Source organism: Apteryx mantelli, chromosome 2, assembly GCF_036417845.1.
Source record: "Apteryx mantelli isolate bAptMan1 chromosome 2, bAptMan1.hap1, whole genome shotgun sequence".
NCBI lineage: Eukaryota > Metazoa > Chordata > Aves > Apterygiformes > Apterygidae > Apteryx > Apteryx mantelli.
In genome coordinates this window covers 151,264,555-151,277,061 of record NC_089979.1, presented here as the reverse complement: position 1 = coordinate 151,277,061, position 12,507 = coordinate 151,264,555, and the positions used below count along the sequence as shown (strand labels likewise).

General features: G+C 47.9%; 1 protein-coding gene across 1 annotated transcript in view; it reads right to left on the bottom strand.

The window, feature by feature from the left end:
* Positions 1-12,507, bottom strand: part of GAD2 (glutamate decarboxylase 2) — a 39,576-nt gene extending 27,069 nt beyond the window's left edge. The window contains exons 1-7 of the mRNA XM_067291810.1: positions 12,212-12,507; positions 11,809-11,868; positions 11,488-11,637; positions 10,200-10,433; positions 5,450-5,540; positions 4,511-4,623; positions 197-312 (exon numbers count right to left, since the gene is read on the bottom strand). Of these exons, the coding sequence (XP_067147911.1) occupies positions 197-312; positions 4,511-4,623; positions 5,450-5,540; positions 10,200-10,433; positions 11,488-11,637; positions 11,809-11,868; positions 12,212-12,287 (840 nt within the window). The 5' untranslated portion in view covers positions 12,288-12,507. The remainder of the gene's footprint in view (positions 1-196; positions 313-4,510; positions 4,624-5,449; positions 5,541-10,199; positions 10,434-11,487; positions 11,638-11,808; positions 11,869-12,211) is intronic.

Here is a 12,507-nt window from a genome sequence, read left to right as displayed (position 1 = left end):
GACTTCAGCCACAGATAAGTACATGGCTTATCCCTCCATATATCAAGAAGCCAGCCCTTTCCCATTTTTTTATTGCCAGTGAATGAATAACAGAAATGAAGACAGTTGGCTACAAATTCCTGTTTAGCTATTCTCTTCATCATGGTTTAATTCATAAAAGCAAATGTAACCGATAGGAAAAAACAGAAACACATACATGTTCTGATGTGAAGGCAACCAGTCTGGGAATAGCTGCCATTCCTTTTTCTTTAACTTCTGGAAACATCTTGAAACGTGCAATCAACATAGCATACATGTTAGATATGGCACCACCTGGAGTCCACAGTAATATACTGTTACTTTTTCTATGCATTGTAATATCATTGCAGTACAAATGACAAGTCTTGCTACAGCTTTTCTAACTCTGCCTAATTGCAGAAGCATGGGTTCTTCTTCCTGATGTTCCTCACAGTTGGGTTATAGAGTAATGGGATCTACTACACCTGAGTAATGGTTTATGTGGAAAGTCATACTGGTAAACATGACTGAGGTTTCCTTTCATCCCTCTTCTCTTGTCTCTCTTCATCCCCAATCTTATCTGCCCACATGCTATCAACACGCAATCCCCACTCAGTACTCTGCTCCACTCCCTGAGGGGCCACCACGGCAAGGCAACCGCGTAAGTGGCTTTTACGTGCCACCTAATCTGGGCACTCCTCTCCCAAACCAGGGAGGTGTTTTGCTCCCTGTCTCTGAGCGAACCCACGCAGCCTGTCCCAGCTGACATTATCATCTGGATAACCTGCAGCAGGGTAGGGGAAGACAAACGAAAAACAGTCATTCTACCAAATACTTTTTCTTTGTATTTGTCCTTGGATGAGAGCTAGAGCAAAGGTTAGATTTCCCTAATACTATCCTTAACATCACTGGCATACATTGACTTAAAAAAGCCATTTCAGGCATCAGATGCTAAACAATATTTTATTTCCATATTTCAATTATCAATGCTTAAATTAAAAAGGAGCTCTTTATTTTTTCTTTTGAGATTTTTACAAACTGAGCCTCTGTGTCTACAGTTGAACAATGTTTGGCTATACATTAATACTGCATGAGCACTATGGGAATATAATGCAGAACCTAAGGCAAAGTCTGAGTACTTTTATATACATACACATATGCACACACATACATATATATAACCAACCAGTTTTATCCTGTGTATATACTGTATATAGTGTATATACACAGATCATATATTTCATATATATTTATATAAATAAAATCTGCTTTTATGTAGTATATGCACATTGATTACGGTTTTAGATTTTTAAATGAATGGGTCAGACTGTCAGCTGAGGTAGTGTTGAACCAACTTAACTTTCATCCATTTAAAAATGTCATGTCTGCTTGTGGCCAGGCTCTTCTCTGGTGTGAAAGGAATAAGATAGGCACTTCCAGAAGATGGTTCAGTTCATCCTAAAATAATTTTTTCCAGTAGGAGGGTTGACTTGCCCTGTGGAGATGTCTATCCCTCTCCCTTAAATATAAGGGAGTCTCTGCAACTAGCCCAGGGTAGGCACCTAACGCTCGCACAGACAAAGTGGGGTGAGATGAATCCCACCCTGAAAAGAGATCAGGTTAGCTCTGCTGACAACAGTGACGCTCATGACGTGGTACACTGGCAGAGGATATGCACTGGTATTTGTAGCATTCTCTTGCCTTTTGTATGATTTGTATTTATCTCATTAAAGATATATATGCTATTCCACAGCCCAGAGAAACCATGCTTTGCCCTTCATTTCTAATCAGTGTCCTAATCCTGCTTTTGCAGCGAGGCAGTCCCTGTTCTGGGCTTCCCCTGACCTCACTGCCCTGCTGTGAGTCAAAGTGAAAATGCCACAATGAAACAGCACCACTAGTATGGGGGTCAAAGCAGACCAGGGGGTAATTTTCTTCCCTGTCAAATATTTTGCAAGGCATGTACATATTTCTACCCCTCCTTTTACAAATGAGGAAACAAGAAATGGAGAGATCGTGAGGAAATGTTCAGATAGTTGTCCCAAAAAAATTCAGGTGCCACAAACAGCTAGCTAGGTGGCTGAACTAAGGTGTCCAGGTTGAAGAAATTCAGCTCAACTGAACTATTTTGTCCAAAGTCATTAGCTCAGTGTCAGAAGAATCGAGACTGAAAGAGAATGCTTCCTCGATATCAGGGGGTTTTTTTGATCAGTGTTTATTACCTAGCCATTTAACCTTAAACTTATTAATGAGCACACATTCTGCCTTTAGTTTTGCAGCTGTGTTTACACCCACAATTAATTGCAGGCAACAAAACACACCTACGAAAACTGGAGATCCTAATCAGGCCATTATGATTTGCATGTATTGATACTGTATACTTCATCACAGAGAATGCAGAGAGCAAGAACCTTTTCTTTGCAACAGTAAGGTCTTAATTTGAAGCTGTGACGGATTTGAAATGAGAAGAGAGCATACCAACAACGATGATTTTGAACACTGCCTAAAAAAGGAGACCCTGCATACTAGCTATTGCTCCCTTAACAGAGTGAATTGGAAACATGTACTGTCCACAGACCAGAAATTATACAGAAAGAATGAATGAGACCAGGCAGCACTCCAAAAGGACAGCACACACATGCCCGCTAGAAAACCGGTCCTACAGTGGATTGTGGCACAGAAGCTGTCTGCCTCAGCTTTGGCTGTTTCAGGATCTATTTTACTGGCTCGCTAAGCCAAGAGCTGGGGAGGTCGACTGCGCTGTGAGATGGAGGGGAGAAGAACCAGAGGCTTGTATTTGTCTTTGCTTCTAGTTCAGAAAACACAAGCTCAGAAATGCAGAAAACACACACCTTCTTCCCTCACCCTCCCAGGTTATTTCTACTCCTGCTATTCTCTACCTAGAGCACCAATATCATGACTAAATGAAGCAAGTTCCAGAATTCGACCCACTAAGTAAAATCGTGGCTCCACTGACGTCAGGGATGGACCCTTCACTGCCTCGGGAGGGACTGGACTTCCTCCTGCTGTATATACATTTTGTGACTCATGCTATCTCAGGCACAGTTTACCAAACCTTGGCAGATTTTGTGCTTGTAATGAGCCTTTCAACTGTGTGTGCTGCCTGTTCATGTGCTAGAGACCTGGCTACGAACTGTGCCCATCACTCAGGCTGAGCAGCAGTCCAGCCCAGCTAGGCTATCCCAGTTGAATCTTGCAATGTGAAAAACTGAACACTAGCTGTACTGAGCCAACTTTAGTGACTGTGGACAGTAATCAGCCACTGCTTGGTTTGGAAAAACTTTGACTTAGGACCTGGTCTCATGATATGTGTTTAGACATACCGCCCACTGTGACGGAGGTCATGGTCTTGGTCAGGACCTCTATGCACTGCAGTAAAAGCTGTCAGAGCTTCTGCTCTCAGTGCTTTTTAGATAAGGACTCATTAAGAAGTTATACAAATTCATATCTTTTTCTCCACTTATGTGTAAAGGCACAAAACTCCTGCATCACCTTCCACACATGCATTCAGATGTGGGAATTAAACTGTGAATTTTTGATCTTCTGCACAGCATGAACTTTACCCTTCATGCACTTGGAGATTTAAACAACCTAGGCTACTAGCAATGAAGTCCCTTTGATGGATAGCCAAAACATCCTTTCTCTCTCCATTAGGTCAATGAACTTTCTTTCCAGAAGAGCTCCTTCCCCACTATCAGTCTGTTCTCTTTTGCCAAACCAAGATGCTGTGCTCAATCCCAGTTCTTTCCAGTTTTTGCAATTCGGGGAGACAGGCCAAAATTTTTAGTAACAAAGTCCCAGAGTGAGATAGGAGGTGACAAAGAGTATATATAAATCAAAAGACTAAGTGGAACGATTAAAAAAAGTCTCAACAATGTAGTGCTCATCAGAGTCAATGATTTCTCTAGTTAATCACACTCATTTTTTGCCTTATGACTTGCCCTGAAGGAACTAGGTCTCTGACCCTCTAGGCACTCACAAAAACTAGCCACCCAAGTACTTCCACTGAGCTCAGTAGGCCAATTCACTTGTGTAAAGTTAAATATATAGTGTAGTGTTATATAGTGTAGTGTCTTACCCATCCATTCAATTCACTTATAGGGATGCTATGTTTTTCCTCCTCACTCAAATTTCCCCTGCAGTGATGGAGAACTTTGCTGCGTTTCTTTGCTCCATTATTAAGATTATATTCTATTTCATATAATCTATAAAAAACTAGGGCCAAAACAAAACTGCAAGGCAAATATCTCTTCTGATTATGTTTCCCATGTGCCATTACAGCTGATCCTAATGCAGTGCAATTTGCTCAAACAGACACTCATATTCACATCTCTGAAATTCATAAACATGCAATATGTTATCTCAAAGAGGCCACTAGTGGTTATTAGCAAGTGTCCTCTTGAACATGCATATTTCATTATATTTACTCTTTAACTACAGGGGATTTCATAGCATAGTCTGAAAAATAAAGAAAGCTTGAAATATCATGTACCAGGTGAAAATATCCCATCGCCACAGCCCCCTGGCCAGCCAACCATCTCTCTCATTTTCCTTAGTGTGACATATTCCAAAAGTACAAACACTGGAGCAATTTCATAGGTGAACCTGAAATGTAGCAATGTCCATATTTAATGTTTTAATCTACAACACTAACACATCTTTTTCCAACATTACATCACATAATAGCCACGATATACTCTATCTTGCACTGGGTAGAGTTCTGTTTTGTAACATTTGATAATTTTCCTTCTGATTTGATGTCAAACATCTAAAAGAAGAAATACTGAGAGCACTGGAGTTTCCATTTCCACCCATTTCAGTGAAACAACTCATGCCCACCTTTTCCAGGCTCAAAGCTTTACCCTGTCTGCAAGACTGGCTGGTCAGATGCTAGACTTGCAAAAACCCGTGTGCATGTCTAGATTAATACACATTAGTAGTCCCATTCATGATGACAAGACAGTTCATGAAGCTAAGCAGGGGCATAATAATGTTGCCTAGCTCCAAAGTCTGAAAAAGACACTTCAAATTCTACATCTCTTTCTTGCAGAAAGCAATGGCTCTAACTGCTCTGAGTATGGATTATACCTACCCCTCTACATAAATGTTACTGCTTATTCACCACACTTTTCATTTTACATATTTTTGCTGGCAAAATACTGAAATATTTTTTCTGTACATTTAAAAGTGGGTTAGCAAAGCTGACATCATACATGATATGATGAAATTTTAGAGAAGACAGCCTACAGGACAATGTTGAAAGTCTTCATATAAATAATAAATATAACAAGCATTTAAAACCAAGATAATTATTTTCCAGAAACCTTAACATAAACGTGTTCCTTCATTCATTCAGCTACAGCAGCTAATACTGTAGAGCATCACTGTAACGCTACACTAAATATTATTAGTGAAAAATTCTGCTACTTACATATTAGTATTTGCTGCTGATGTCAGCCAGTCTGCTGCCAATCCAACCATGTCCAACCCAGTTGAAAGTTGATTAAAATATCTAGGATGCCCTGCGTAATACAGAAAATGTTATCAAAAGGCTGATGACACAGGACGAAATTATTCAGTGCTGAATGGTATATTCACCCCAGGTTTCTATACAGAAGGAAGTGCTTTCAAGGTATGAAACAAAGCAAGCAGCAGTAAAAGATTTTCTTGGAAAATGTAGGATTTCTCCTCTTTCTCATTCCAAGCTAAGTAAAATTGGAGTAATTATGTAGAACATGGAATAATGAATTCCAACATTCTCTATTATCCTTTCAATTTGCTTTGAAAATTAGTAGGATGCTGCCTCACAAAAATAGCTGTTTGCCCCTATTAGTGTGTCACATGTTGTCACTGAATGTGTTTTTGCCTGGCTAGGTTTGAAAGGCATGCACGAGCCACCATCTGAAGAGCTTGCCAGTACATATAACATCAGTGATGAATGGCTAATGATTATAATAGACAGAGCAAAATGAGAAAATGGAACATTTTGGTGACTGCTTTGCACATGACTCAAAGGCTGATGATTGTACAAAGATGGCAGGGAAGGTGGCAGTACTTGTCATTTCTTCCCTGTCAGAGTGCAATTATAAATAGCGTAGCTGCTTGTAATTGTGATTTTAAATAAACCCAATTAAAGCAACATTGTTGCCACATCAGAATGATGCACAAGAATACACTCAATGCACTGATGGTCCATTTACATCCTTAATCTAATTGGCTCCTGAATTTCTCTAAAATCCTGTCAGAGATTTTTCTTAAAAAATGTGCTGAGAGCCATTAAAAACAGGAATACAAACCATTAACACTCCGTTTTTACTAGTAGCTCCTTGCAAGCCCCCGGTAAGTGGCATAATTGCAGCACGAATTAGGGAAGGTTAACAGCTACTGAGACGCCATCTGACTCAAAGGAAAGCATCTCTGCTTTAGAAACACCTGTCCTTACCCAGAGGCTACATACTGTTACTGCCTTCACGGAAAACAAAAGAAGAGCAAGATGATGGAGGAAATGCAGAGCAAGAACCAAGAGGAAACTATCTCGAGTCTCTAGTGGCCTCTTATCAGGCGCGTACACATGGCTTGAAGAATTACACGGGGAGAACAGCTCCCCTGCTCCCCACCTTCCCCGGCACAAAGGCAGCGTAACTGGGCTTTGCGGGCAGGGGATAAGCGGGGGGGGGGGAACGACAAAATCCAGCTCCCCGCACCCGTCATCGGCAAAGAGCCCGATGTTGCTGCCACCCAGTTAGTGTGTGCCTGGAGCCGAGCCCTCCCCGCCGGGAGCAGGACGGGCTCTTTCCCCCCCGCGGCGCGGCTCAGGACGGCGGCCGGAGCCTCCGGGGCCGCAGGGCGAGCGGGCACGATGCACCCCGCCGCGGCCAGAGCCGCTGTCGGATCTGGGCCACGGGAAGGCTCCAGGAGGCTAAGAAAAACTCTGGCGCTGGAAACACAGCAAAAAGCTGGGGAATAACAAAACTCATATTCGTAGCTACAAGGTCTCAGCGGGTCTCTGGGAGGCTGCGTAACCAGCCCCAGGGGACAACCTGGTTGTCGCTACTTATTTCTACAAGGAAACCTCACAAAACACCTCCTGCTCTGGGAGCTGCCAGACGAAGGGGGCCGGCTGCCCGCAGCGGCAGAGGCAGGGAGGCGGGGAAGGGCAGCGCTTGTGTCACTACAGAAATGTCACTACGGAGGGACGCTCGCTGATGGTTTTGCTCCATCCCTGTGAAATCACACATCCCTGAATGCATTCGGCACTGAATACGAGGCTTTCATTTAGTACACTCTGCCCTAGTAAAAATGCCTTTAATGTGGAACAACAGAAAACTTAGTCCCTCAGTTTGACCCCGAACGCAGACGGAAAGATTTTGCCATTTTTGTGATGTCCTAATATTTGAGCCTTTTGTCTGAAACGCAGATCACCTGTCACGGTCGGCACCGAACAAAGAGGTGCCTGAAACAGAGACCGACGGGGCCACCGGGCCGGGGTGGGGGGGAGGCCGGGAGAGACGTGGAAAAACAGGAGATTGCTACTTATGGACTGCTTTAGCAATACACGACACCTCCATGCGCCAGGGTCCCTGGGGGCGCAATGGGCAGGAGGAGCAGGGGCTGGGCGCCGGGGGCTGCGCACCCCCTTCGGGCAGCGCGGCCCCCACGGCCGCCCCTGCCCCTGCCGCTGCTGCTGCCCCTGCCAGGAGGCACCCCGGCCACGCGCCTGCCCCCGAAATAACTCTCCACTCCCACTCGTTTTTAGCCACGGGCAACCCCCAGCATTAAAACGCAGCCTCCGGAGCCTCCGTGAGGAAGCGGCGTCTAGCACCGGGCAAATGAGGACGACGCAAAGGAAGACGCTAGCGATGGTGGTGGGTTTGGCCTCGTTTATCACCCGGCGGCGCATGGGGCCTGCTGCCAACGTGAGTCTGCCAGGGGGCAGCGCCGGGGCAGCGCCGGCTCCTCCTGCCCTTGCTGGCAGACCCAAGCAATTTTATGCACCTGCATCTTAATCACCCCTGAAAACGTTTCACCGAATTTCCTATCCGTCTTCCCTGGTACTTGCAGGTGCTGCCCTGTGCTCCATCCCAGCGGACACTGCGCGCGGGGGCTGGTGCCCGGAGCTGAGCGTCCCTCAGCGCCCCGCGGCCGAGCTACTAGTGACCTCACCCCACAGGCAAAACCGGGGTAACCGCTGGCGTCTGGGGATCCGACCGCGAACGACAAGACTCGTCTAAGCAATGCAATTCATTTTCTGACCTGACTGCTTGGCCTCCGCAGCCAAGCGTGGCTCAAGCCCGCACCCCAGCCTGCCTGTGCCCGGCTGGTCCGGCTGGCGCTGGGCTGCCACACTCGCCCTCCCCGGCTCCACGAGCTTTTGTAGCCAGAGCAGTAGAAAGAAACTCCCACTGCCATAAACCTCAAGGCGTTACCCCTCATCTAAGGGCATTTTAAGCATTTTATGCTGAAGGAGCACTTCACACAGAGGTGCAAATCCGCCGGGCGTTTCCCGAGACCCCCCTCCCCCGCCGGGCGCCCGGGGCCGCGCGGATGCCAGCCGGGATGTGGCAGTCGCCGCAGGGTGCTGAAGAGCATCGGCAGCCAAGCGAGGCGCTCAGCGCCGGGCCGGCCCGGCGGGGACCCGGGGCAAACGCCACCGCGCCGCGGCTCCTCTCCCCCACCCAGCCCGCTCCCCACCCCCGCATCGCTGTTTGAACCTTTACAGCATGATTTTAATTAACCCCCCCCTCCAAAACAACAAAAAAAAGACAGGAAGAAGGGAATGCTTCGCATATTCATGTGGGTGAATGGAGATAATAACATTGTTTTGAAGGGTCGTTTTGGACGCATAAAATGAAATAGTCTATTATGTGAAACAGGCTATGACAAAAAAGCTTAATGAAAATTGCTTAAGAAACCCTATTCTTTGATTTCAGATTTAGGGATCCTCTGTTTCACAGCATCCAGTGAAAATACCTTTCCTATGCTATATCGAGACACATGGCAAGGATCAATCGACTGACTTCGTTCCTGTGGACATCATTTATCTAACCATTTATTCCAATATTTTACAGATGCTTTGACAGCACCAGAGTCATATATCAAAAGCATTCAGCTGGATATTTCCACCTCTGAAAGAACAGGAATACAAAAATCCCCAGCAATCTGTATTGGGATCATTCTGTTCTGTTCCCCAAAGGTGACAAAAACCTGTTAGTATTTTCCCCTCAACCTCTGTGGTTCTTTCACTAATTGATACACACTTAATTTTAAGTAATTTCTCAGTAATTCAAATTTCCATTAAGAGTTCTCTGGACTCCACATTATTTTTCAATCACAACCATAATTGTAGCTCTGCTTTTTCTTGCTCCTTGGCGGTTTATTTAAGGTGGCCCTGGATTCGGAGCCACAGGCTTTCCCGTGCCGCACTGCTTCCGCGGGCGCGAAGCTGGGGAGGATAAGCCCAAATGGGGGGGACGTGACTGATAGGGGGTGCTGGACAGGTAGGAATTAATTGATTCCTGCCCTCCTCAGTGAAAAATAACAAAATGGCTATTAAAACAATTTGGCTTTATTTATATTGCTTGAGCCTAGAGCTGAAAAAAACTCCAATTCTCCTGTGCTCAATTCTGCCAGATTTTCCAATTTTTCTGTCCTGCAGGTAAGCAGACAGACACAGCAAATGGCCGCTCAGAGCTCCCATTTACAGGACGTTTATTGTGATTTTGGCTGCCAAATCGGCTGGTGCCTGCTGCCCTCTGTGCAGACTCCCCCCCCCAGAGCAAACACGTCCTGGCTGCCTCCGTGCTCTCCATCCGATTGCACACCCGTCTGCAGGGAGCAAGATAAGATCCCCAGCCCATAATGTGAAAAATGGATGAAGAGGATGGGAGGAAAGTTGCAAAGGTGGTTAAAGCACTGCTCGGGGATACATTCAGCAACTCTGCTGCACAGGAGAATTAATTTTCAGTTAGGAAGGGTGTGTAATGCTGCACTGACAGTTACAGAGGCAGGGTTGCTAGAGTATTTTATCATTTAGGAAAACGATTCTTGTCTCTGCTAGAAATTGCTTTAAACCGACAAAATACAGGAGCTGCTTGAATCCTTAATGCTCCAAGATAAAACGAAATGACACCTTTAATCAATGGATGAGACCATACAGGGTAGAAAATGAGTGTGGCTATTACCTGTTTTAATTGCATACTTCAGAGTTGTTCTGCAGTTCAATAAAATTTCTTCCAAGGTTTGTGGCTGATCTGCCAGTTCCCAGTTATATTCCTGGAGCAGCTCGTTTGGGTAATGGAAATCAATAACTTTTGTTGATCTATCAAAACTTTTCACCACATACTGAAGTAAAATGTCCACAACGTCTTGTAGGAAAGACATAGTTGTCATTTCTCCATTGCATGCTGGCAGAAGATCTGGGAAAGGAGAAATGAAAAGTTAACTTGATTTTATGACTTTGTATATAGATTTGGGGCACAGTCTTCTCACATTTACTTTGGGGAAATCTTCTCACTGTGTTCAAAAAAAAGAACTTTTTTATTTATTAAGCAATTTGGTTAAGATACTATATTAAGGAATGTTCTAAGAGATGTAGTCAGATTTTAATTTCTTATCTAAAATGGCTATTTTTGCCTACAGTATATTTACCAATTTTAAGACAGGAGAGAGAGCAGGTAAACAAGAAAGAAGGGAAAACGAATCACAGGGAAAATAAGAATCAGAAAAATTTAAATGCTTCAAGAATCCCTCTCAAAATTATCATTTGCCTTGCAATAAAATACCCTCCTTGTGACTGTCCAGTGCAATGCTTTGCAAGTAACTTGTTGATAATTTAATGCCTTTTTCTGAAGCGATATTGCATGGTCTATCAGTGCCCACACTGACATCTTTTGTTTAAACTGGAGCGCGACGGCTCAGGCAGAGCCGAGCTGTACTGGAAAGCCCGAATTGGGAGTAAGCCGGGAGCAGCTGGATACGCAGCGGCGCAAGAGAAAGGCGGTTGCAGCCGGTCTCCCACGGCGGGGCCAGGAGGGCAGAGCTTTCCCCAGGTTACGATGCGAACGGGAGCATTTCTCGGCAGCACGTTTCTAAGTGGGGAAGGGGTTTTCGGTAGCAGAGAGGCTATCTCCACGGTCAGAAAAAATACCCTGAATTAAAATAAATCAATGAGAGAGCCCTCTTTCTCCCTCCCTCCCCGTGAACCTTAATCACATCTCAGGGACTGCAACGAAAAGGTCGTTGCTGTCAGTATTCCTTACACAGAGCGACCTGCAGGCTCGAGCACACCGGGTTTTTATTGTTTTTCTTTCATTTTTTTTCTTTTTTTCTGGCGGTTTTAGAAACTGCCCAGCGCAGGCGGGTGTCTGGGGCGCGCAGCCCCCGGCCCGGCGGCAGACGGCATTTCACGACCCAAACCTCTGCTTTTTTTGTTAGTTTGTGAAAGGTGCCGTCGCCCGGGAGCGCCGTTACCTGTTGCGTGCAGAAACGCGTAATTCACGTCCGCTTTCGGGCAGCTGCAGGGCTTCTGGTCGCAGGCGCAGGCCGGCCGCTGCTCCGCCGCCCCCGGCGCCGCCTTGGCGCCCGTCTCCGCGGGCTTCTCCGCGTCTCCGTAGAGCAGGGCTTGACAGCGACAGGGACGCAGGGTTCAGCACCGCGGAGGCGCAGCGCGGCGCCCCGTCCCCCCGCCCGCCTCCCCGCGCCGCGCCGCCCCGGCAGCGCTCCGCGGGCCGCGCAGCCGTCCGCGGCGGCGGAGCGGCTCCGCGGGGGCTGCTGGCGCCTCGCCGCCCTTACCGCAGAGTTTGTTTCCGATTCCTCCTGTGAACTTCTGCGCGACCTGACACCAAGCTCTCGCTGCAAAACAAAACGGAGCGGAGGGTCCGTGGGGACGGGCGCTGCCCGCCGCCCGCGCTTGGGGGGCGCCCGGCACCCGCTGCCCGGGACCCCCCGCGCAGCCTCCCCACCCCGGCCCTGCCGAGGGGCTCGTGCCGAGCCGCGCTGATGCTGCCGTCGACCCCCGCGGGCCCCGGCCGCGCCGTCCTTCCGCCTGGGCCGCCGCGGAGGCGTCTCCAGCGCAGCGCGGCGCCCGTCGGGGCCGACGGCTCCGCCGCCGCCGGGGCGGGCGGGCAGCGCTGCGGCGGCGGCCCCGCGGCTCCGTCGGGGCCGGGCTCCCGGCGACCGCCCCGCGCCGCCCTACCTGTGCCGGGGCTCTCGGCGGCCGCGGAGCCCTCCTCGGCCCCGAAGGGCCAGAAGCCGGAGCCGGGGCTTGCCATGGTGGAGGCGCGCCGGCGGGGCGGCGAGGAGCGGCGAGCTGCAGCCGAGGCGAGCGTGTGAGTGTGTGTGTGAGTGTGTGAGTGTGCGCGTCTGCGCCAGGCGGCGGAGGGGCGGGGGCGCCCCGGGCACGCGTGGGTGGGAGCCTCTCCCGTGGGCGCCCCCCGGGGCGCGCTCCGCCGAGCTGCCGCGGCCGCTCCCCGCCGGCTGCTGCCCCCCGGG